Genomic DNA, 26,169 nt, shown 5'->3' with positions numbered 1-26,169 from the left:
AGCAAGTCAAGTCTGCCAGTTCATGACAAGCTGAATAAATGTCACTCTGTCAATACCAGTACAAAGAAACATGGCCAGTACTTTAGAGCAAACATGTTCTAGCCTGTTCATATACACGAGCTCACAAAAAGGACACTGACAGTTCATCTTCATAACTTTTACATAACTTGTTGTCTCATTCGGCCCTAAGAAGCAGCTGAAAGTTCCAGAGTCGTGCTTAGTGTTGCAATCTGAGTCACAAGATTATGACTGGTAAAAAACAGATTTCTCATTTTCTGAATACATTTTGTGGATTCAGCATTTTTTAAACTTGAAGAGAATAGATAAGCTTTTATTAAATGTTGCATAAAGTATTTTTAGTGGTTAAAAGTAAAGAATATTGTTAGATGAATGGTTAAGTATGGATTTTTTAGGAAAAATTACAGATGATGTTCCTAAAAAGGAACTGTAAAAGCATACGGTGATGAGAACTAAAAAAGTGTCTCTAACAAAACATTAAATGTATCATTGTACAAATTTTCTTGAATTCTTGTTTTATTTTTCTGCATCATCTTAATATAGAGATGGCAAAAAACTTAAAACATACAAACTCATCAGATTTTCCTTCCCTCTAAACAGTATCTTTAAAAGGGCTGGTTGTACCAGCACTTTAGCCATTAGTCTGACGTGTATCTCTCTTATTGCCAAAAGGGCAAACATTAGCGGATAAAATAAACATTAAAGTGCCTTGAACTCAGATAAGAAGTGGACTGTGAACACCAGACTGAAAAAGTATTTTGATTGCTTCCCAAGACTAAGATCGCCTAGGCAATGATTATCCTTAAGTGCAGTTAAAGGATCAGTCGAGCTAAACTCCATCCACTTCTTGCCTCAGCTAGAAAGAAGTAACAGCATGTGCAGAAATGAAGCCACAAAAGTGTTTGTCTAAGATTTTTATTTTCGTATTTTAAAGAATAGACAAGGTAAAGGTGAGAAAAAGAAATGAAGATATAGTGAAAACTTGGGCCTTTTATCTCTGATACCATGTTTATTATTAACACCCTGTGTGGAGTTTGCATGTTGTCCCCGTGTCTGCATGGGTTTCCACCGGGTGCTCCAGTTTCCTCCCACCATCCAAAGGCATGCAGGTTAGGTGAACTGGTAATTGTAAATTGGCCTTGGTGAGTGTGTGTGTGTGTGTGCCCTGCGATGGGCTGGTGCCGTGTCCAGGGTATGTTCCTTGCCTTGTGCCCTATCGTCTCCAGTAGAGCCCCGCAACCCTGTTCAGGACTAAGTGAGTAAGAAAATGACTGACCGACTTTCAACAATACAAATATTACCAAAAATAAGCAAAAAAAAGCTGCTGCTTGGTGATAGTTTAATTTCTGAGGGTAACATTTACCAGAATCAAGTAAAGACATGCGAACTATTGAGAGCAGCAGGTTATGCAGGATTTCTTAAACTGCATACATTATAAAGCACGCTTCTGTTTATATTCTGGAGCGGTGCATATAAAAACATAGCTGAAAAAGTTATACAAACCAACCAAGTCGAAAAAGTTAAAAATGCATTAGTAGAGCCGCTGCTCCTCCGCATCGAGAGGAGTCAGATGAGGTGGCTCGGGCATCTGATCAGGATGCCTCCTGGACGCCTCCCTGGTGAGGTGTTCCGGGCATGTCCAACCGGGAGGAGGCCCCGGGGAAGACCCAGGACACGCTGGAGGGACTATGTCTCCCGGCTGGCCTGGGAACGCCTTGGGATTCTCCCGGAAGAGCTGGAAGAAGTGGCCGGAGAGAGGGAAGTCAGGGCCTCTCTGCTTAAGCTGCTGCCCCCGCGACCCGACCTCGGATAAGCGGAAGAGGATGGATGGATGGATGGATGGCATTAGGAATTTATCTCTCATTCTAAACAAAAGAATGTTGCAAAGCACCCATTGATCCATCCATTTTCCGCACACATGTATTTCATTACAGGGGTCCGTGGAACTGGAATCTATTCCAGAAGCACTGAATGCAAGACAGGAATCAACCACAGATGATAGTCCAGTCTACAGCCGGGCACTCTAAGGCACAGACATACATGAGTGCATGGATTAAAACAACACAAAACTGTAAAGAATGTGCAAACCTCACTCAGGCTATGGCCGAGCAGACATTTACAGTGCACGCAAAACCCTGAACTATAAAGCAGGTGCCATGTCCAGGAACTGTGCCTGTCTTGTGACTACCGGGAAGGCTATAGCTTCAGGATGAGCAGGTTTGAAAATGAATGAATGAAAGGATGGATGGAAACACCATGCCTCCTTTCTCCAAAACACTGCAATCTCGCTGAAATCTAAAACACTTAGCTCACTGCTCTTGATTACAATAAGATGTTCTCGTGTGCTACTTCTGAAATATTTAAAAGAATGTGTTTCATTATTAACAGCCTAAACACACTCTAGATATTTACTGATAACCTCTTTTGAAATTATATTCTATATTTACAGTTGCTATTCTTAACTTCTTCAGGAACTGCCCAATATCATGTGTCTGAAAAACTTTGCTGGCGCCCTGCCTGAGGTTTGTTTCCTGCCTTGTGCCCTGTGTTGGCTCCAGCAGACCGCTGTGACCCTGTGGTTAGGATATAGCGGGTTGGATAATGGATGAATGGATGAAAAACTTTGTTTAAGTTCCACTTAATTCAATTCTGCCTCACAGGAGACCAGAGCCTGTCCTTACACACTGGGTAAACAGCCCCGGACAGGGCAGCTGTTCTTTGCAGGGCCCACTCACACATGCCAGTTAACCTAACTTTAAAGTCTTAGGTAATGTGGAAGGAAGACCAGAATACCCAGAAGAAAGCTGACACGAATATATAAAGAGCGAGCAGAATACAGTCTCCACACAGACAACATCCAAGCACGGGACTTGAACCCAGGGTGCTGGATTTGTGAATTACCAGCAGTTCCAAGGCAGCCCGAATAAATAGACTTTCCAAAATGTTATACTTACCTGGTTGGAATATGAAACCCTGAAAAGCTCAATTTTAGTTTTGTTCCCGATTACAAGATTCCATTTGACCAGCATCTGGAATCTTTAAAATCACATCTGTCACACTTTACGCTGTTTTTTATCTAATCTTGAAACACACTTAAATTCTTCTTGTGGTACTTTTTAAACTAGGGTTGCCCCCCCAAAAAAATATAAAAAATCAAGTGTACCAAGGGATATTCTCTCCTACTTACATTAGAGAAGGACTTGATAATTACTGCATATTAACACAACATCTCATTTTTGCTTACCATCTCTTTCCACCAAAGTGAAAGGCTCAGAATCCCAACCATCATCAATGTTGGCTGGCTGCACATCCAAATGGCCATAGATGCATACGGTCTTCTTTTTAGGATCAGAACCAAGCTGACCAAGGATTATAGGTGGCAGAGGAATCTCTGTGCCATCAGGGAGCTACATAAATAGATATAAATAGATATATATATATATATATTGGTTTTTTTCCTTTAATTTATACATCTTTCTATCAATCTATCTGCTTCTCCAGCAATAGTGGACAATGCTGCTAATGTGATTCTGAGGACATCTCCCAAATAATTCCAGGATGGGTTTTAAAACCTGCTCCCTGCCAGAAGCAAAGTGAGACTCAATTCTAGAAGACAAGAAGGGACAACAACTCACCTGGCAGGTAGGAATACTAGTTAAGAGTTGTGAAGAAAGTGAGGGTTGATATGTGGTGTCTGTTAGTCACTAAATCCAGGCAGTTAAAGGTTTACTTAATGACAACCTGGACCAGTAATAAAGGAAGGCTTTGTTCAGCATTTACTTTTTGATATTTTGCTTTTCTCTTTATGTTTGTCCCTTGAGTTGATATATCATCAATATTACTGACTCTCTTTAATACTTTGATAACTTACTCGGTGTACACATTACGTGGTGCTCTGTTAGGACAACGTTAAAAAGAATGTTTATAACATTTTGGCAGCAATTCCTTTAACATGCACTGTATTAACCAATCAAATTACAGACAAAATTTGCCTATTTTTGTTAACAATGAAATCCACATGCCATGTACTATCCTCCAATTGATGTGTTTAAAAATGAAATTTTTGGTCCACATGAAATGCCTAGTATACTGTTTAATACCATATGAAATATGTACAATATTGAGCAGAAATAGTGTAATCCTTTTAAATTTTACTTCAAAATTTTAAAAAGTACAAGAATGGGGGCTTTTTTTATCTAACAAAGTGAAATACACAAAACAAAATCTTATAAATTACATTTGAGACAAAAATGCACCAAATTAAGTCTCTTGCGTGTTTACTCATCATTTGCCACTAAAACAGCATGAACTTTCAGCTTTTCTCTGCAATGAAAATAGCCGTTTTATCAAATAAACCTAAGAATATGATGCAAGCAGATTTGATACAAATGTATTTTTGCAATTATACTAAAAGAAAAGAAAGATATTTTATTTACAGATACTTTACATTCAACAGTCTTGGCCCACTTTCACATATAAGGCCAGCATGCTATACAATAATTACTAAAACTGGATTAACACTAATACCAATTACTAGACACCTGAATTTCCCTGACGGGATAAATAAAGCATCTATCTATTGTCAGGGATGCCAGGGGCAACGACCCGGCTGGGACGTCTTGAGGGACCGGAAGAGGGTCTATGCCCGCCCTGGATCACGTGGGGGCCGCGGGTAGAGGGCTTGGAAGCCCAACCCTGTAGGGACCCGTGGAATGCCTTGGGGACCCTGGACCTCAGCACTTCCGCCACACTAGGAAGTGCTGGGGGGGAAGAGGAGCAGGGACACTAGGAGAGCTTCCGGGAGAACAGCCGGCACTTCCGCCACACTGGGGCGTGTCCAGGGAGGAGTGCCGGGAAACACCTGGAGCCCATCCGGGATGAAATAAAAGGTCTCCCTTCATTCGAGGCTGGAGTCGGGTGGAAGCAGGACAAAGCAGAAGAGAGAGTGGAGGCGGCCCGAAGAGAAGGCGTTGTGTGGCCAGGACTTTGTGAGGGTTTGCGTGCACTGACTTTATTCTGTGTGAATACTTGTAAATAAACGTGTGGTGGTGATGAACAACATGTCCGCCTGTCTGTGTCCAGGCCGCGTTCACACTATCTATGTAATATAGTATCAAAAAAATAAACAGCATAAACATAAAATATATTGGTGAAAAATATACAGAGAAAAGTTTTGACATAATGCAATATATTTAAAATATATAAAGCAGAGAGCTTGTCCAAGAATTCCAGCTATCCATCTTGGCCCATGCTGTCATCTGAGACTTCTTCACTTGTTGAAATCCCCAGCTTTTACAATAAATTTTAACATTCCCTGTCAAAAGACACCAAACTATTTTGTATTTTCTTATTTTCTGTTTCAATTTCAGATATTTTCTTTACTTGAAAAAGACTGGATCCAATAAAAGCCTAATACATTTGCAAATTTCAGTAAATGCACACATTTTGTGCCACCTGTGTTTGATGTCTCAGTGTGTCCGTTACCTGTTGCTTCCCAATATCGACAAGCTCCACTGTACCACCAAGTCGTTCGACCTCCTTTGCGGCAATCTCCATCATCCGTTTGATTTCACCCCTCTTCTCTGGCCAAGCAGACACACTCTGTACTGCAACCCATTCTGCAAGCCGCTAAAGAAAAGTGAAATATAAACATTGGCATTCACAGGTAGGTAACACTATACTTTAAAATTTAGATTATAGAGGCATTAGACTATCCACCTTTAGTTTAGATTATTAAGTAAAGTTATCAGACAGTTTCATGTCTTTTATGACTCCTATATGCTTTAGAAGTTTTTGCAATGATCAGAGACAACAAAAAAAGTTCAACTAATTAGCTGCCTTCAATAGGCTACTGAACAAAAAGATAAGCAGTAGATTGAAAATATAAAAAGTGGCCTTTTTATTCTATCATTCTCATATGGACTAAGAGTTAAGTCGTCTATTAAGAACATTCTAACACTCAACTCTTTCATTCTCCATGCTCTTTAAGACCATACATATCACGTTAGATGATTTCTCAGCCGTAGCCTTCATTTTTATATACAGTGGTGTGAAAAACTATTTGCCCCCTTCCTGATTTCTTATTCTTTAGCATGTGTGTCACACAAAATGTTTCTGATCATCAAACACATTTAACCATTAGTCAAATATAACACAAGTAAACACAAAATTCAGTTTTTAAATGATGGTTTTTATTATTTAGGGAGAAAAAAATCCAAACCTACATGGCCCTGTGTGAAAAAGTAATTGCCCCCTGAACCTAATAACTGGTTGAGCCACTCTTAGCAGTAATAACTGCAATCAAGCGTTTGCGATAACTTGCAATGAGTCTTTTACAGTGCTCTGGAGGAATTTTGGCCCACTCATCTTTGCAGAATTGTTGTAATTCAGCTTTATTTGAGGGTTTTCTAGCATGAACCGCCTTTTTAAGGTCATGCCATAGCATCTCAATTGGATTCAGGTCAGGACTTTGACTAGGCCACTCCAAAGTCTTCATTTTGTTTTTCTTCAGCCATTCAAAGGTGGATTTGCTGGTGTGTTTTGGGTCATTGTCCTGTTGCAGCACCCAAGATCGCTTCAGCTTGAGTTGACGAACAGATGGCCGGACATTCTCCTTCAGGATTTTGTTAGACAGTAGAATTCATGGTTCCATCTATCACAGCAAGCCTTCCAGGTCCTGAAGCAGCAAAACAACCCCAGACCATCACACTACCACCACCATATTTTACTGTTGGTATGATGTTCTTTTCTGAAATGCTGTGTTCCTTTTACGCCAGATGTAACGGGACATTTGCCTTCCAAAAAGTTCAACTTTTGTCTCATCAGTCCACAAGGTATTTTCCCAAAAGTCTTGGCAATCATTGAGATGTTTCTTTGCAAAATTGAGACGAGCCCTAATGTTCTTTTTGCTTAACAGTTGTTTGCGTCTTGGAAATCTGCCATGCAGGCCGTTTTTGCCCAGTCTCTTTCTTATGGTGGAGTCGTGAATGCTGACCTTAATTGAGGCAAGTGTGGCCTGCATTTCTTTAGACGTTGTCCTGGGGTCTTTTGTGACCTCTCGGATGAGTCGTCTCTGCGCTCTTGGGGTAATTTTGGTAGGCCGGCCACTCCTGGGAAGGTTCACCACTGTTCCATGTTTTTGCCATTTGTGGATAATGGCTCTCACTGTGGTTCACTGGAGACCCAAAGCTTTAGAAATGGCTTTATAACCTTTACCAGACTGATAGATCTCAATTACTTCTGTTCTCATTTGTTCCTGAATTTCTTTGGATCTTGGCATGATGTCAACCTTTGAGGTGCTTTTGGTCTACTTCTCTGTGTCAGGCAGCTCCTATTTAAGTGATTTCTTGATTGAAACAGGTGTGGCAGTAATCAGGCCTGGGGGTGGCTACAGAAATTGAACTCAGGTGTGATACACCACAGTTAGGTTATTTTTAACAAGGGGCAATTACTTTTTCACACAGGGCCATGTAGGTTTGGATTTTTTTTTTTCTCCCTAAATAATAAAAACCATCATTTAAAAACTGAATTTTGTGTTTACTTGTGTTATATTTGACTAATGGTTAAATGTGTTTGATGATCAGAAACATTTTGTGTGACAAACATGCAAAAGAATAAGAAATCAGGAAGGGGGCAAATAGTTTTTCACACCACTGTAAACTTAGCGAGTTGGAGGCAGTCGGCAGTGAATGAATGTCGTCGTGTAATGTGACATACGACTTACAGCGACTCACCCCAACAATATCAAACAGGCTTGATTTTGTCTTTAGTTGCTGGGATGGGTTCTGTGTGGGCACAACAGCTGACAATCATGAAGGGTCATACGAAGGTTTAACAGGTATGGCGAGTACAGCCACAACCTCTGTCATTTTGTTTATTCTCCATCATTCTGTCGTGGTATGTGAAGATCAGACAGGCATGCCTATCTTCTGTTTGTGAGTCCAAAACACGCACGTGTCTTATTCCTCATTGCTGCCATATATGCATTGTACTTCCAGATAAGCATTCATTGATTGTCAGCTCTCATGCACAAATAATCCACCCCTACAACTAAAGGCAAAATCAAACCTGTCAGATTTTATCAGAGCAAGTCGTGAACAAGTGGGAGTGAGTCACTTGGCATGTCACATTACCCTACTGGCTTATAGGGAATGTGCCGCCAAATGCATCCGACTTGCTAAAACTGTGAAAATGGATATCACTGGAAAAGTTTTCTAATGTGACACGGCCTTAAACTGGTCTAAGTTAATGTGTGTAAGTCTGCTCTGCGATGGGCTGACCTTGCACCTGATGCTGCCACGACTGCACCTCCAACAACCTTAAGACTGTATTAAGTGGTTCTGACAATGGACGTGTGATTTCTTCAGTAACCATCACAAAAATTGAAGATATGCGATAAGGAAGAATCAGAACATTTGTACTTGAATCTGGTGGCACGGTGGGTAGCGCCGCTGCCTCGCAGTTAGTAGACCCGGGTCCGCTTCCCGGGTTCTCCCTGTGTGGCGTTTGCATGTTCTCCCCGTGTCTGCGTGGGTTTCCTCCCACAGTCCAAAGACATGCAGGTTAGGTGCACTGGCAATTCTAAATTGTCCCTGGTGTGTGGGTGCGTGTGCCCTGCAGTAGGCTGGCGCCCTGCCCAGGGTTTGTTTCCTGCCTTGCGCCCTGTGTTTGCTGGGACTGGCTCCAGCAGACCCCCGTCACCCTGTAGTTAGGATATAGCGGGTTGGATAATGGATGGGGCGGCACGGTGGCGCAGTGGTAGCGCTGCTGCCTCGCAGTTAGGAGACCGGTTCGCTTCCGGGTCCTCCCTGCGTGGAGTTTGCATGTTCTCCCCGTGTCTGCGTGGGTTTCCTCCGGGCGCTCCGGTTTCCTCCCACAATCCAAAGACATGCAGGTTAGGTGGATTGGCGATTCTAAATTGTCCCTAGTGTGTGCTTGGTGTGTGGGTGTGTTTGTGTGTGTCCTGCGGTGGGTTGGCACCCTGCCCAGGATTGGTTCCTGCCTTGTGCCCTGTGTTGGCTGGGATTGGCTCCAGCAGACCCCGTGATCCTGTATTGGTTAGAAAATGGATGGATGGATGGATAATGGATGGATGGCTAGAGACCTTTTTAAATTTTGTTTCACCCTAATTCAAAAACAAAGTAGTTATACTAGTCTCATACTGTCTAGCCGTTTCAGCAAAAAAATTAAATCCATATTTAAAAAATAAAAAAAAAAATTTCATACAGATTTCACTGATTTGAATTTCCACCCAAATTAAATACTGTTGACATCTTAATGGATCTTTTATTCTCAACGGCATCATTTTCTATGTGTAGCCTTCTGAAGAGGTACGAGGTTTTAAGTACCCTTTTTAAGGACCCTGGCCATCCAAAGGGTGAACACACGCACAAACTAGTGCTAATTTAGCATTGCCAATCCCCATAGCCTGCCTGTGTTTGAGCTATGAGAGGAACATGGACCTGGGAAGAACATGCAAGCTCCAAACAGGGGGGACCTGGGACGTAAACCCCTGGCCTTCTTATTGTGAGGAGGCACTGTGCCACCATGCCGCCCCATTTATAGATATAACTTTAAGAAAAGCAGTAATGCAACCGATCTGGCAGGGGAAGTTCTACAGTTAAAAAGCAAACACAATTATGTTGGCATACCGAGTTAAAAAAACAAACTAAATAGAATGGCAAAGTTGATTAACACTCAAGCAAACATAAACTCTGATGACTAAAACAGAAAGCACACTGATAGTGTGAGGAGTCAGTTGCCCTATTCTGCTAAAGTATGCAAAAACTTTTATTTCTTCACACTTTGAGCTTTAAAGCCACCGAGAGTTGCTGCAGTTTTGACATATAGTATCCCACTGTACACATTATCACAATACGTACTGTACACATTTCATGTTTAAACATAAAAAAAAAACTCATATTTGTGTAGCTCATATTTAACAAGACCACATGACAGGTTAAGAACTTAATTTTTACTTATTTTCAATATTAATATTTGCCTTCAGGAAATATAAAACTATTTTTAAAGCATTGTGTCTGTAAGATATCTAACAATATTAGAATTTGTCTCAACAAACACACCTGCTGAGTAATATTTAAGGTCACTAATAAATGAAAATGGTTTACAGTACCTCCACATATACGTCTTGATGTTCATCAATATACTTGAAAAGGGTTGAGAGGGCAGACATTGTTCCTCTTGTTATGCTGCTGGACAGAAACCTGGAAGAAAAAGCAGGAGAGAAGATTGGTTTTCAAGCGCCTGCAATGGTGTGTGGAGAAGCTTAGATCTTCTTCCTCTTAAATGATCCAGACTAAGCTTGTCTACCCAGACTCCACCCATACACAAAGAAAGGCTGCTGACACACTTAAAAAAAAAAAAATCACCGTGGCCTAAGGTTAAAATGTAACTGTACAACAATGCTCTGACACTCACATAATGACTAAACAACCTGAACAAAAGAGGCCTGAACTGCAATCCAAAGAGCCACATTACATTAAGCTCTTGGTTCAAATCAAAACCTTCAACAGTGAGACCAGTGTTCTGTTCTGGTAAGCTGCACTCTACACTGCTTTTCCGTACTGTCCTTTGAAAGTGGTTTATTTGAGTAAACGAAGAAACAATACCATGAACTTAAGAGTGTGACCCTTCTCGTACGGTGTAAAATAAAAACAGAATTATCCCAATTATGCTGCCTCATGCATAATTCTACGAGTTGGTCACATGGCGTCTTCACACTCTTGGTTCTCCTTTCACATCTGAAAGAGATTTGTAAGCTCGACTGATGGACAATTCCAAATGTGGCCCACTGTGTACGAGTGTGTCTTGGCAGCTGGGATATGCTCTGCCCAGTTACGTGGATTGTATTAATTGCGTTAAAGTATATAATGTTATGTTACATGTGACTCCATTTCCCTTGGAATTAAATTTATGCTAAGGCTAACTTTGTTTTTTAAATGATGGAATTCCTACAGCTGCTTATCTGACTTTTGGGTATTTTCTTAAATAGTTGGGGTACTCGATTCTGCAGTGGCTGCAGGTTTTTGTTTTTTTTTTGTTCTTTATTTCACCTTATACAATTTCTTGTATTAGGAATTTGTTAGTTTTCGCATACCCCTTGGGGTCAGAGTGCAGGGTCAGCCATTGTACAGCGCCCCTGGAGCAATTACAGGTTAAGGGCCTTGCTCAAGGGCCCAGCAGAGTCAGATCTCTTTTAATAGTGACGGGGATTTGAACCGGCAACCTTCTGGATACAAAATGTTTAATTAGAACTGATTTATTAACTACCAAAGCAAAATTTTTTGCACATTTACTTTTTATTAACTTGATTGTTTATGATTTAGAACCCTTAATTACCTATTTTAGTTTTACACGGCTGCATTAAAGTTGTAATTGTTGCCCATTTTCTTAAGCAGCCATCAGTAAATGACAAAGGAACCACCTGCTCTCCAGCTAACGTGCCTCTATGGAAACCTGTGTAAATGCATCGTGATGTATCTGTATTAATATAATGTTTTGAAATAAATGAGAGCCAAGGGAAGGACCAAGAGGAAGAAATCTGTTCGGGACCACCAAACATTTCGATAATATTCTCAGAAAACAAAAAATCCACAAAGAGACAAATATTTGTCTTGGAAGAATGAAAACACTAGCAAATAAATTAAATACCAAGTTTCATTATCTGCTAGACTTGGCTTCTAATTGCAAAAGCTGGTTAGAATAAAAACCTGCACACACTAGTGTGGACCCTCAAGACCAAAGTAGAATATCCCTGCTAAAAAAGAACAAACTATTCTGTTTTAATTAAAACTCTTACATTGATTACTCTTACAATGTCCTCAAGTGCTGACTCAATGCTGTGCCTTCAGGGTCTGTTTTGACCCGATTCTGACACCCTTTTTTTACGTACCTTGGATATGAGATTTATCATCTTAAACTTATTTCATATTGCTTGAACATCTTAACCTGTACTAGTGATGATGTTAAGTTTTAGAACTGATGACATTTAGGATATTTTTTATATGATGTTTACAAACAGCACCCTAAAATGGGGACTAAAATCCACTAAAATGGAGTATGTAATTCATGATAGATAGATAGATAGATAGATAGATAGATAGATAGATAGATAGATAGAGTGGATATGAAAGGCACTATATGATAGATAGATAGATAGATAGATAGATAGATAGATAGATAGATAATGGGAACTTTAGCTTTTACAGAAACTCAAGAAATATGCAAATATAGTGGTTCAAAATTGACCCAAAGGTCATGTCAGTGTTCAAAAAGTGTCCCAGCTATATAAAAATGTAATATTTCCACACCTTTTGCTTTTTCGTAAAGTTAGGGCACTTTATTTAAAACTTTTAACATCTCAGATGAAAAGATGGCATATACTGTATATACTCGCGGATAAGTCGGGACTTGATTTTACCGTATAATTTCTGGTATTTTATAATGTCGGTCATATAAGTCGAATGTGGAAAACTCACACTATTGGTCCAAGAGGTTATGCTATGCTAACGCCCACCTGAGAGAATAACCATGGAGCGCACGGCCTTCTTTCTCTATGTGAGCGCGGCAATGCGCTGTATCAGCGTGTGCTCCTAACCTCTCCCTCTCTATTGTGCCTACGTGACCACATGGTAATACCCAAACTATTCCGAAGCAATGTTTGCACTGATTTGTGTTTTTTGTATATCACACCCTCATACACTTTTATCGTAAGAGTATCCCTTATCTGCGATGGAGCGTTCAATCAGAAGACAATATGAAGCTGGTTTAAAATTAAATGTCATTGAAGTAGTGAAAGAAATTGGTAACTGCACTGCTGCAACAAAATCCAATGCATCTGAGAAACTGATGTGAGATTGGAGGAGGCAAGAAGATGTAAAAAGTAAAAAAAAAAATAAAAAAAATAATAAGTGTTACATTTTTTAACGGGCGTATAACTCGGGGTCTGATTTTATGATCGATTTTTCAGGTTTCAAGACCCGACTTATTCGTGAGTATATATGGTAGGTCATTTTTGTGGTTTGTGAACAAACTATCCTAAAGGTAATGGAAAACCCAGTCGTATTAATGATGACCTGAAGGGCACTGCTATGCACAGCCAAAAATATGGAGTGTCCAGTTGACGTGTTACCTCAACATAGGATGAAGAGATTTGTCCTTTATAATTTGATGTGAAGAACCTCTTGACATCCTGATCATCTAACTACTGCAACAAGCCTGCACTGAACATAATCAGATGATGGGTCTTCCATAATTTTACCGAGACAGAAAAGCATCTGCATCGTCAGTGGATTCTTTGACTTGCTTCATATACTTAAGAGATCCAATAACACACCAATGAGATAAGAAAAATGGTGAAGGAAGGCAGGAAAACATTGTTTAGATTAAATACTTCCAATTGCCTGAACTTTTAACATTCACACCACACTGGGAATGTCACCTGGGCAGTTTCACAATGCTACTACGGAATACAATACTTTTTCAAAACAATAATAATGTTTCATTAACGTGCCAATAAAAACGTAGATGTAGTTGCTTTATACAATTCTATATAAAAATTGAAACTAAAAGTATTATTTAAGTATTATTTACTCAAGTGATCTACAGGGGTGTACCCTTGGGTGGCACCAAATATAAACACAGCAAATGCCACTCACTTAAAGGTTAGAAACATTCCACTGGGGTTAATAGTGAGATGATGGAGGTGTGAGGGAGTCAGCCTCAGCGCTGGTACAAGGGGTGAGGCGGCAAGGCAATCGCCTCAGGAGGCACTTTGGTAAGGATGGTATTTTCATGCAATTAGATTTAATATTTTAACCTTACGAAATAAGAGTACAAAAAAAATGATAGTTAAGTTATTACATACATATCCAGTTCCTTATTTATATACTACTGAGAAATATTTTAAATTACAAAAGTTTCAAATTTCACTTAGCACAATTTGCACAGCCTCTCCACACCACAAGTTTCCAAGAATCAAAATGGCGCAGGCGCTTTTTGACGCTACATAATATCAATTGTGAGGCGTGCGTACCTGGAGACCACCTTCCTAACTCTGGTAAGGTCAGCACGTCCACACCGGGACGAGAAGGACTGCTAATGCTCACGTTGTCTTCTCCTTCCACATTTGGAGCCAGGAAAGGATGCCCAATGAGAACACCTAACCTGCCTCCACTCCCAGAGATGGCTCCATCCTTTCTGGGCCCAGCCATATGACGCCTACCCACCCCTAAAAAGTGGCACCAGATGTTTGACTGGCATTCGATAAGGACAGAGCTCCTAGCACTTTCTTGCCTCCGTAGAGAGAGAACAAAACGTTACTTTCTTTTTTTGTTGTTGTTTTTGAGTTGTTCTGATGGCAGTCTTCAGTTCTGATTATTAAAAGCGGTTAAACTTTCCTGGGTGTCTCCCGATTTCCCACCCACACTTACAGAGTGCATAATATTGGTGTTTGCATTCCTGATTTTCAAATATCATACTGTATATGTACCTAGTTGTCATTTTGTCAAATTCTGTTAATTTCTGGAATGTTATTAAGGCATCAGTCGCATGTACAATGTCTGTTAAACGTCTCTTAATGTTTGCACCATGCGTAGGCAGTTTGGTGCCTTTAAGCTTGCCTGACAGTTTGAAACTGCCAAGGGAATTAAAAAAGTGTGCAGGAGAAGTGATATCTAAAGTGAAATGAAACCTGGCAATTTCACAATTAATTGTTTTTCCGTTATCCTGCAGGATTATTGAATTGTGAAGCCCTTATCACAATATGAACTGTATGTGGATTAAGTGTGTCATTTTAAGCCTATTAAGGTTATAAGGGGGTCTGGGCCACAAATATGTGCCTTGACTCTGGCAGCATTATATAACGCTGGTCAGAATTTGGTGCCAACAGCATGAATCCATGCAACAGTCCCAGCTGGAGGTGGTGGTGGTGGTGGTGTAATGGCATGGGGAATGTTTTCTTGGAACACTCTGGGCCCATTAATAGCAATCGCTCATCACCTTAACGCCGTTTTGAGTATTGTTGCTGACTATGTGCATCCCTTCATGGCCATAATTTACCCATCTTGGCCACTTGCAGTATGATAATGTGTCACAAAGCAAAAGTAGTCTCAAAATGCTTTCATGAACATGACAACGAGTTCAGTGTTCTTTAGTGGCCTTCCAAGTCATCAGATATAAATCCAGAAGAATCCCCTCTACGATGTGAAGGAACAGAAGGTTCACGGCAATATTGTGCAGGTGACTAATCTGCAGAAATTATAGGAAGCAATCATGTTAACATGGACCAGAATCTCAAATAAATGTTTCCAAACTCTTATGAAACCCATGCTACGAATAATTGAGGATATTTTGAGGGCAAAAATATATCCTACCCAGCATTAGTTTAATCTCATCTCAACTGATTTTTTAACTGGTTCTCTTGATGAGGCTCATGGTAGGCAACAGGCCAAGCAGGTCAGCCCAGACTTCCCCGTCCCTAGCTACATATTGCAGCTATTTCTGAGGAATTTCCAAGCATTCCCAAGCCAGCAGAGAGATACAGTTCCCCCAGCATGCCCTGGGTCTGATACACAAGCTTTGCCCAGTATTTATGAAAAGCTGCCCATTTGGGGTGGGGTGGACAAACTTATGATATGCCCAAACCACCTCAACTGGCTCTGCTTGATCCAGGGGAACAGCACTCTACTAGGAGATTCTAAAGATTCTAAACCCTATCATAGAGTGTCAGCCCAGCCACCCCGCAAAAAAAGTAATAAATTCTGCTGCTTGTACTTGCAATTACATTCTATCGGTCATTACTCATAATCACAAGTGAGGACAGGGAGGTAGATCAACGAGTAAACCGAGAATTTTGTCTTTAGAATCAGCCTCCACTTCATCACCAGTGACCAGTACAGCACCCACGGCACAGCTGGCACTGCTCTAATCCACTTGGAGATTTCACGTTCTCTTTTTCCATCACTCATGAACGAGATCCTGAGATACTTGAACTCCTCTACTAAGGCCAATTGTTTCACCTTGAGAGAGCAATCCACTTTTTTCTGAGACAGAACCGCGACCTCAGATTTGAAGGTGATGATCTTTATCCTAGCCACTTCACACTATTCAGCAAATTACTCTAATGTGTGTCAAAGATCACAGTCAGATCAGGCAAAGAAATCAACGCCATCTGCATAAAGCAACAACAATACATGGGGTTTAGATGTGAGAAAGAGTACACAGAGGGGACTTTGTACTTCAAGCTGCATCTTGAGGTCCTATCCATGAAAACCACAAACTGGAGTGGTGACAAGATACAGCTTTGACAGAACCGGATATCTACAGTGAAAGAATTTGATTTAACCGCAGGCATTCGGTCACAACAGCATACTTCACTACATTTATCCATCCATCCATTATCCAACCCACTATATCCTAACACAGGGTCACGGGGGTCTGCTGGAGCCAATCCCAGCCAACACAGGGTGGAAGGCAGGAACAAACTCCAGGCAGGGCACACACCAAGCACACACTAGGGACCATTTAGGATCGTCAATGCCCCTAACCTGTATGTCTTTGGACTGTGGGAGGGAACACACACAAACATGGAGGGAGGACCCGGGAAGTGAACCCAGGTCTCCTTACTGCGAGGCAGCAGCACTACCACTGCGCCACCCACTATATTTATGGAGGGGATAAATAGCACACAATAGCAGCCCTGTTACCCCATATTCCTCCAGCACCGCACGCAACACATGCCACAGGACATCATCATATGCTTCTGTCAAATCTACAAAGCACATGTAGATGATGTTATCATACTCCCATACACCATCCAGCAACTGTGCCAAGAAGAAGAGCTGGTCTACTGTTCCACAACCACGACACAATGACCAGGGTCATCTTAACAGCATCATAGGCCCCTGGGCAAAGTAGTGTGCTGGGTACCCCCATTATGATAGCAAAAGAGACGCATATATTGGTATCAGAAACATCGTAGGCCCCTATGTTCCTGGGGCACCTGGTCAGTGCCCACACATTAAGATGGCCCTGCAGAATTGTTCCTTCTTTATCTTTGGCTGAACCATCACACATATTCTTCCCTTCAGAACCAGTGCATATTTCCTTATTATAATAATGTTCCTAATTATTTGTTTAGTTAATGTAAGTTAATGACAGACAGACAGTATACAAGTGTATTTAATAAAAGCAGCGCGCTCGCTCAAACGTTTCTAGTATTGTTTGCGTGTCTTTTTCCTAAGCACCTAATTTCTCAACTCAATCCTTATTGATAACGGGCAGCTCCTTAAAGAAATATTGATCAGTTTCTAAAATTTTAAAAAGTGGGTCAATTTAAATCAAGGGGGAAAAAAATAATATGTTCCATAAGCAGCAATAATGCTTGAATGAAAACCTGCGGGTTTCTCGAAGTTATTCTGCGCCGCTTTTGTTTACCATGGAAACAATAAGGTGTAACTCTGACGGGCCGACAGACGCTTCCTGTCAAAGTGAAATTAAGCTTAGAAGAAGTACACGGAGGGGGCTTCGTACTTCAGGCAAAATGACAACACTTACTGAGCGAGACAGAAAGACGGAGTGCGCCAGCGTGATACCCCGAAACGCTCCCCTCAAAACGTGCAATGAGGTACCGCGACGTTTAAACGCACCGCCTCGGTCGCTACGTTTCAGGAAGTGTGAACGATCGCGCTAGTCCGAGGCCCCGCCAACGATACGACACGCGTTGCCATTTGTATTTCAAATTCCGTAATGTCTTGCTGTGTGATCTATTCACCATTGCTATAATGATTAAAAAATATGTCCGCGAAAACAAAACCGACGAGCAACTTCACACAGGCACAGCCTCCGCTGACTCACCCTGCCGCGTGCAGCCGGAGATGTGGGAGTCCGAACGTGCGCCCCAGACGGTGCACGTGACTCGAAGTCGAGGGGGGAGTTCGCGGGCTCGCGCACAGGAGAGACCCAAGAGAGGAAAATCTGCGCGCTTTAAAAAAGTTAAACATTGCTTAGCTTTCCATTTTTCTAGGCCATTTGGGAGGAGGAGCCTATCGCAGTATCATTCGCAGGGGCGGGGACTAACACTAGGCAGGGTGTCACTTGTCGTAGGGCACGCGCACACGCTAAGTCAAAGTCAGTACAGTATTAGATTATTATATCTCTTATGTTATCTTCAGAATCATCTTTATTGGCCAAGTATATATACACATACAATGAATTGGACTCCGGTTTTACCTTGCTCTCTGTGCATGTGTATGTGTGTAAACAACTGTCACAAATTAACATTTCTACATAGAAATGTTACAAGAAAGAAATATATATTTGTATATACATATCTACATGTATGTAGGAAATGTGCAAAGGACTATAGTGCAATTGTGCAAAGTGCAAAATCAGAATAAATGCAAACTATGGAATATAGAATAATGAAATAAGATAAGCAGTTACATTATACAGGTGCTGGTCATAAAATTAGAATATCATGACAAAGTTGATTTATTTCAGTAATTCCATTCAAACAGTGAAACTTGTATATTAGATACATTCATTACACACAGACTGATGTATTTCAAATGTTTATTTCTTTTAATTTTGATGATTATAACTGACAACTAATGAAAGTCCCAAATTCAGTATCTCGGAAAATTAGAATATCAATTAAGACCAATGCAAAAAAGGATTTTTAGAAATGTTGGCCAACTGAAAGGTATGAACATGAAAAGTATGAGCATGTACAGCACTCAATATTTAGTTGGGGCTCCTTTGGCCTGGATTACTGCAGCAATGCGGCGTGGCATGGAGTCGATCAGTCTGTGGCACTGCTCAGGTGTTATGAGAGCCCATGTTGCTCTGATAGTGGCCTTCAGCTCTTCTGAATTGTTGGGTCTGGCGTATTGCATCTTCCTCTTCACAATACCCCATAGAAAAGTCAGGCGAGTTTGCTGGCCAATCAAGAACAGGGATACCATGGTCCTTAAACCAGGTACTGGTAGTTTTGGCACTGTGTGAAGGGGCCAGGTCCTGTTGGAAAATGAAATCTGCATCTCCATAAAGTTCGTCAGCAGCAGGAAGCATGAAGTGCTCTAAAACTTCCTGGTAGACGGCTGCATTGACCTTGGACCTCAGAAAACACAATGGACCAACACCAGCAGATGACATGGCACCCCAAACCATCACTGACTGTGGAAACTTTACACTGGACCTCAAGCAACGTGGATTCTGTGCCTCTCCTCTCTTCCTCCAGACTCTGGGACCTTGATTTCCAAAGGAATGCAAAATTTACTTTCATCAGAGAACATAACTTTGGACCACTCAGCAGCAGTCCAGTCCTTTTTGTCTTTAGCCCAGGCGAGACCCTTCTGACGATGTCTCTTGTTCAAGAGTGGCTTGACACAAGGAATGCGACAGCTGAAGCCCATGTCTTGCATACGTCTGTGTGTGGTGGTCCTTGAAGCACTGACTCCAGCTGCAGTCCACTCTTTGTGAATCTCCCCCACAGTTTTGTTTCACAATCCTCTCCAGGGTACAAGCGGTTATCCCTATTGCTTGTACACTTTTTTCTACCACATCTTGTCCTTCCCTTCGCCTCTCTATTAATGTGCTTGGACACAGAGCTCTGTGAACAGCCAGCCTCTTTAGCAATGACCTTTTGTGTCTTGCCCTCCTTGTGCGAGGTGTCAATGGTCGTCTTTTGGTCAACTGTCAAGTCAGCAGTCTTCTCCATGATTGTGTAGCCTACAGAACTCGACTGAGAGACCATTTAAAGGCTTTTGCAGGTGTTTTGAGTTAATTAGCTGATTAGAGTGTGGCACCAGGTGTCTTCAGTATTGAACCTGTTCACAATATTCTAATTTTCTGAAATACTGAATTTGGGACTTTCATTAGTTGTCAGTTATAATCATCAAAATTAAAAGAAATAAACATTTGAAATACATCAGTCTGTGTGTAATGAATGAATCTAATATACAAGTTTCACTTTTTGAATGGAATTACTGAAATAAATCAACTTTGTCATGATATTCTAATTTTATGACCAGCACCTGTATACACATGGGGACCAGTTCAGTACAATGGATGACTGGTTTATTGCACAAGTATTATCTCTGATGCTGTGAGATCGACTCAAGTGTTCACGAGAGTGATGGCCTGTGGAAAGAAACTGTTCATGTGTCTGGTAGTTTTGGTGTAGAGTACTCTGTAGCGCCTACCAGAGGGAAGTAGTTGAATAAGATTATGACCAGGGTGTGATGGATCTGCAATGATGTTTTCCGCCCGTTTCCTGACTTGAGATCTGTATAGGACCTGAATGGAGGGCAGATCAGCACCAATGATTTTTTTCTGCAGTCCTGACTGTCCGTTGTAGTCTGTTTCTGTCCTGTTTTGTGACTGAACCAAACCAGACTATGATGGACGAGCAGAGAACAGACTGCATTACTGCAGAGTAAAAATTGGATGAGAAGAGCCTGAGGCAGGATGAACTTCCTGAGCTGACGCAGGAAGTACAGCCTCTCCTGGGCCTTTTTGACAATTGTGTCTATATTTGGTGCCCACTTCAGGTCCTGGGAGATTGTGGATCCCAGAAACCTAAAGTTTTCCACGACAGACACAGTACTGTTGAGTAGTATGAGAGGGGGCAACACTGGGGGGCTCCTCCTGAAGTCCACTATCATCTCCACAGTTTTAAGCTTGTTCAGCTCCAGGTTGTTTTGACCGCACCAGAGGGCCAGCTGTTCAACCACTCTTCTGTATACAGATTTGTCACTATCCTTGATGAGGCCAATGACTGTCATATCATCTGCGAACTTCAGGAGTTTAACAGACGGGTCTCCTGAAGTGCAGTCATTTGTGTACAAGGAGAAGAGCAGAGGGGAGAGGACACATCCCTGGGGGGCGCCAGTGTTGACTGTTCGTGTACTGGATATGATTTTTCCCAATCTCACTTGCTGCTTCCTATCTGTCAGAAAGTTTGTGATCCACTGGCAGATGGGGGCTGGTACAGTGAGCCAAGTGAGTTTGGTGTGAAGAACTTCTGGAATGATAGTATTGAACGCCGAACTGAAGTCCACAAACAGGATCCTAGCATATGTCCCTGGAGAGTCGAGATGTTGCAAGATGTAGTGCAGTCCCATGTTGATAACATCATCCTCTGACCAGTTTGCTCGATAAGCAAACTGTAGGGGGTCAAGCAGAGGACTTGTAATGTCCTTCAGGTAGGTCAACACCAGCACTAAGTGCAGACCAAACCTGGATGGGGCAGTTATCAACTGCAGTGAACTTCATTTAGGGAAATAAGGCAATGCGTCCCATTCATTTCCCAGCAGAGGACGCTGTTGAGCAAGATTTAAATAAGTACAGTAGTAAGATCGCCTGAAACTCTGAAGTCCGGAGCCTCCACCTTGGAGTTCCTTGTAGGTGACGTTGACTCAGGCCGGTGGTGTTGAATTCTAAGGGGTGCCAGTAGAGTCTAGCTGCAGACCCCCGAGTGGTCACAGTGTGGTTAAGATTAGGGTCTGTCTCGAATAATACCAATTACCGTCGAGTAAGTTAACTCCACCTACAGTACTTGGAGCTCCAGGGTGGAGGCTTCAAGCTGTTGAGATACATTATGGTACTTAATAACTTAACATATTTATAATGTTGAGTTCCATCCATCCATTTATTTTCTTAATCTGCTTATCCAGGGCAGGGTTGCAAAGAAGCAGAAGCCTATCTCAGCAACCAGAGGGCACGAGACAGGAACAATCACTGGATAGGGTGGGCTGTCCATTACACACAAACACACACTCACACACACACGGGTCAGTTTATCAATGGCAACTCCTCTTGCCAGATATATTAAAGTGCAGTACACGCTTTAGGGTATCCGAAACTTGTTTCAAAATATGTTAATCCATCCATCCATTTTCCAACCCGCTGAATCCGAATACAGGGTCACGGGGGTCTGCTGGAGCCAATCCCAGCCAACACAGGGCACAAGGCAGGAACCAATCCTGGGCAGGGTGCCAACCCACCGCAGAAAATATGTTAATTTACTTTTTAATATGTGACATACACTGTGGAATATCTAAAATTAACCTTTAATGCATTTCAAGATACCTAAAATTAATTTCGAGACGTCTTAAAAACACTTCTTGTAAAATGTCTTATTCTTTTAATGGGAATGCCAGTCTGAATACTACTCATATTATTTTTGATCACGATTCACGGTTACAAAAATTGGTAATTAACAAAATTGTGAGAAATTCTATTGAAGTGACAAGAAAATTTTAAAATGCTCCAACTTTTAAACTAGTTTCTGGACGCACTTGAATGTTATGCCGTCATGCGAACGTTTTCTTACTTGCCTATCATTTGTTAATAGCAAAGTATGTTTGATTGATACAATAACTGGTTGTTCGTTAGATAAATACAATTTCCTTAAGTTAAATATATACGTGTGTATAAAAGAAACAAGGTCATTCCACATTTAAACAGTTCCACAAATGGACGGAATGTTGGATAGACTGAATGAAATAAGAGAAACAAACTGACAACTGTACTTTTAATTTTAGCCTGTAGATGGCAGCATTGGCACGTAGTCTCCGCTCCTCAGATGCAGCGGTTCACTTGGAAAATTAAACTGAGCTGTAGAGTTGCTCCGTTTTATAGTTGTTGGCCATTTGACATACACTATACGGTGAAAAGTTTGTGGACACCTGACCATCACAACTATATTAGTTTCTTGGAATATCCCATTCCAAAACAATAAGGAGTTGGCCCCCAGTTTGGGACTATAACAGTCTCCAATATATTGGGAAAGGCTTTTCACAAGATTTTGGAGTGTTTGTTTCCGTAAGAATTTGTTCCCATTTAGTCAAAGCAGAACATTTGTGAAGTCAGGTGCTGATGTTGGATGAGATGACCTGGCTCACAATCAGCATTTCAATTCATCCCAAAGGTATTTACTAGGGTTGAGGTCAGGGCTCTTCGCAGGCCACTCCATATTCCAGTTCCTCCATATCTTTCAATGGACTGTAGCTGTGGACATTCAGAGTGTCCCTTCATTGAGGAGGTCGTGTCTTTATATTATGTGTCAGTGATAACACCTGGTTACATTATGGTTAATAGACAGATAAATACAGTGGATCTGGAAAGTATTCACAGAACATCACTTTTTCCACATTTTGTTATGCTACAGCCTTATTCCAAAATGGATTTTCAGAATTCTACACACAACACCCCATAATGTCAACGTGAAAAAAGTTTACTTGAGGTGTTTGCAAATTTATTAAAAATAAAAAAACTGAGAAATCCCATGTCCATAAGTATTCACAGCCTTTGCTCAATACTTTGTCGATGCACCTTTGGCAGCAATTCCAGCCTCAAGTCTTTTTGAATATGATGCCACAAGCTTGGCACACCTATCCTTGGCCAGTTTCGCCCATTCCTCTTTGCAGCACCTCTCAAGCTCCATCAGGTCGGTGCACAGCCATTTTAAGATCTCTCCAGAGATGTTCAATAACATTCAAGTCTGGGCTCTGGCTGGGCCACTCAAGGACATTCACAGAGTTGTCCTGAAGCCACTCCTTTGATACCTTGGCTGTGTGCTTATGTTCGTTGTCCTGCTGAAAGATGAACCGTCGCCCCAGTCTGAGGTCAAGAGCGCTCTGGAGCAGGTTTTCATCCAGAATGTCTCTGTACGTTGCTGCAGTCATCTGTCTCTGTACGTTGCTGCAGTCATCTTTCCCTTTATCCTGACTAGTCTCCCAGTTCCATCACCACAGCATGATGCTGCCACCACCATGCTTCACTGTAGGGATGGTATTGGCCTGGTGATGAGCGGTGCCTGGTTTCCTCCAAACGTGACGCCTGGCATTCACACCAAAGACTTAAATCTTTGTCTCATCAGACCAGAGAATTTTGTTTCTCATGGTCTGAGAGTCCTTCATGTGCCTTTTGGCAAACTCCAGGGGGGCTGCCATGTGCCTTTTACTAACGAGTGGCTTCTGTCTGGCCACTCTACCATACAGACCTGACTGGTGGATTGCTGTAGAGATGGTTGTCCTTGTGGAAGGTTCTCCTCTCTCCACAGAGGACCTCTGGAGCTCTGAAAGAGTGACCATCGGGTTCTTGGTCACCTCCCTGACTAAGGCCCTTCTCCACCGATCGCTCAGTTTAGATGGTTGGCCAGCTCTAGGAAGAGTCCTGGTGGTTTCGAACTTCTTCCACTTACGGATGATGGAAGCCACTGTGCTCATTGGGACCTTCAAAGCAGCAGAAATTTTTCTGTAACCTTCCCCAGATTTGTGCCTCGTGACAATCCTGTCTCGGAGGTCTACAGACAATTCCTTTGACTTCATGCTTGGTTTGTGCTCTGACATGAACTGTCAACTGTGGGACCTTCTATAGACAGGTGTGTGCCTTTCCAAATCATGTCACATCAACTGAATTTACCACAGGTGGACTCCAATGAAGCTGCAGAAACATCTCAAGGATGATCAGGGGAAACAGGATGCACCTGAGCTCAATTTGGAGCTTCATGACAAAGGCTGTGAATACTTATGTACATGTGATGTCTCAGTTTTTTTATTTTTAATAAATTTGCAAAAACCTCAAGTAAACTTTTTTCACGTTGTCATTATGGGGTGTTGTGTGTAGAATTCTGAGGAAAAAATGAATTTAATCCATTTTGGAATAAGCCTGTAACATAACAAAATGTAGAAAAAGTGATGCGCCGTGAATACTTTCCAGATGCACTGCAAATAAATATATGTTGTGCAGAAATAGCTAAATTAACTTTCAAGAGTATCAACATTCAGTCTGGGATGTGGGAAGGAAGCATTGAATTTCTTGATAGCAGTGGGCAGAAAAGACCCCCAGAGTCACGGTGGTGGAATGAGCCAGTGGCTGAAAGTGCTCCTGGATACAAAACTCAAAATTCAAAACAATGAATCAGCCAAGTCAAAGAAGCTTCAGGGATATCAATCTGTCCAGATAGGAAGCAGAACTGATTGTGAATCAACTTCACCTGCTTTGGTGCAAATGAAAGTGACAACAGGTGACCAGGAGAGGCAACAGCAAGACAGGCCCAAAAAGGGAATGGTGGCCACAGACAGTTGCTTTTTCTTTATCTTTCCTGACTGATTCTTCTCTAGCTTTGTGTTCTGCTAGTGTCTTTGTCACTACTGGTATCATGAGGTGGTACCTGTGGCCGATTCAGGTTGCACAGGTAGTCCAGCCCCAGCCAGGATTGCACATCCAAATGTGTTGTCGCAAGAAGTTTAGCTGTGTCACCTAGCTCAGTCTTAAGAGCATAGAGGAGATACCCTGGAAACCCTGCCCTGGTCCGGGTGGAATTTGCCTATATTCTCCCATGTCTGGTTTTCCTCTTCTCTGCATAACCTTGTTTTGTTGGTGTTAGACCGATTTAAATTCAGAGTGTGTCCTGTGTTGGACTGGTGGCCTCTCCACGTCTTATGTCCCAGGAAAGACTCTGGCCTTTGCAACTCAGAACAGCCTTAACCACGTGAGGCAATAAATGGATGTTTATAGTAAGAAATGTGGAGCAGCGACATCAAGTACTGGGCAGGTGGAAGAACTCATAATTCCAGGAATCAAGAAAGAAGGTAGTTAGGGTAGGAGGATGAACTTCCCATGAAAAACAAAGCTCATGCTTGTCACATTGATTTGTGGGATTTCGAGTCCTTCCACCAGCTTATTCTAGAACAGTGATGTCACTGGCCTTCTCATCTCTGGCTATTTATACAATAAAACAACTGAATCACTTCACTCAGCTGTTTTTTCCCAAGAACCCACATTTAAGAGTACTTGATGCTATTAAAAGATAAGAAAAAAAGTGAAATTTTCCCCTTTAAAATTAAATGGAAGTACCTTGAAAGACCAAGGTCAAGTAGTTGGATTAGTCAGACTGATGAACAAAATAACACTTAAAAAACTTTGCATATTGGGTTCTCCAGGAAACTCACAAGGGGATTGTAAAGTCATTCAGTGATTAGTAACTTAAGCCGAGCACAAATGTGTGAAGGTTTAAAAAAAAAAAATGAATAAATAAATCAGTTTCCTGCACAAATAATATGCCAGCCTTTTGAATTATATGGATGGCACAGTGGCGAGTCCTGCTGCCTCACGGATTTGAAG

The 26,169-nt window shown here is 41.6% G+C and overlaps 1 protein-coding gene across 1 annotated transcript in view; it reads right to left on the bottom strand.

The window, feature by feature from the left end:
• Positions 1-18,086, bottom strand: part of LOC120515471 (cytosolic non-specific dipeptidase-like) — a 50,696-nt gene extending 32,610 nt beyond the window's left edge. Inside the window, exons 1-4 of the mRNA XM_039736522.1 lie at positions 17,893-18,086; positions 10,151-10,241; positions 5,503-5,646; positions 3,263-3,425 (exon numbers count right to left, since the gene is read on the bottom strand). Of these exons, the coding sequence (XP_039592456.1) occupies positions 3,263-3,425; positions 5,503-5,646; positions 10,151-10,241; positions 17,893-18,038 (544 nt within the window). The 5' untranslated portion in view covers positions 18,039-18,086. The remainder of the gene's footprint in view (positions 1-3,262; positions 3,426-5,502; positions 5,647-10,150; positions 10,242-17,892) is intronic.
• Positions 18,087-26,169: the final 8,083 nt, after the last annotated feature.

This window comes from Polypterus senegalus, chromosome 15 (assembly GCF_016835505.1).
Source record: "Polypterus senegalus isolate Bchr_013 chromosome 15, ASM1683550v1, whole genome shotgun sequence".
Lineage (NCBI taxonomy): Eukaryota > Metazoa > Chordata > Cladistia > Polypteriformes > Polypteridae > Polypterus > Polypterus senegalus.
This window is presented reverse-complemented; position numbering and strand designations above follow the sequence as displayed.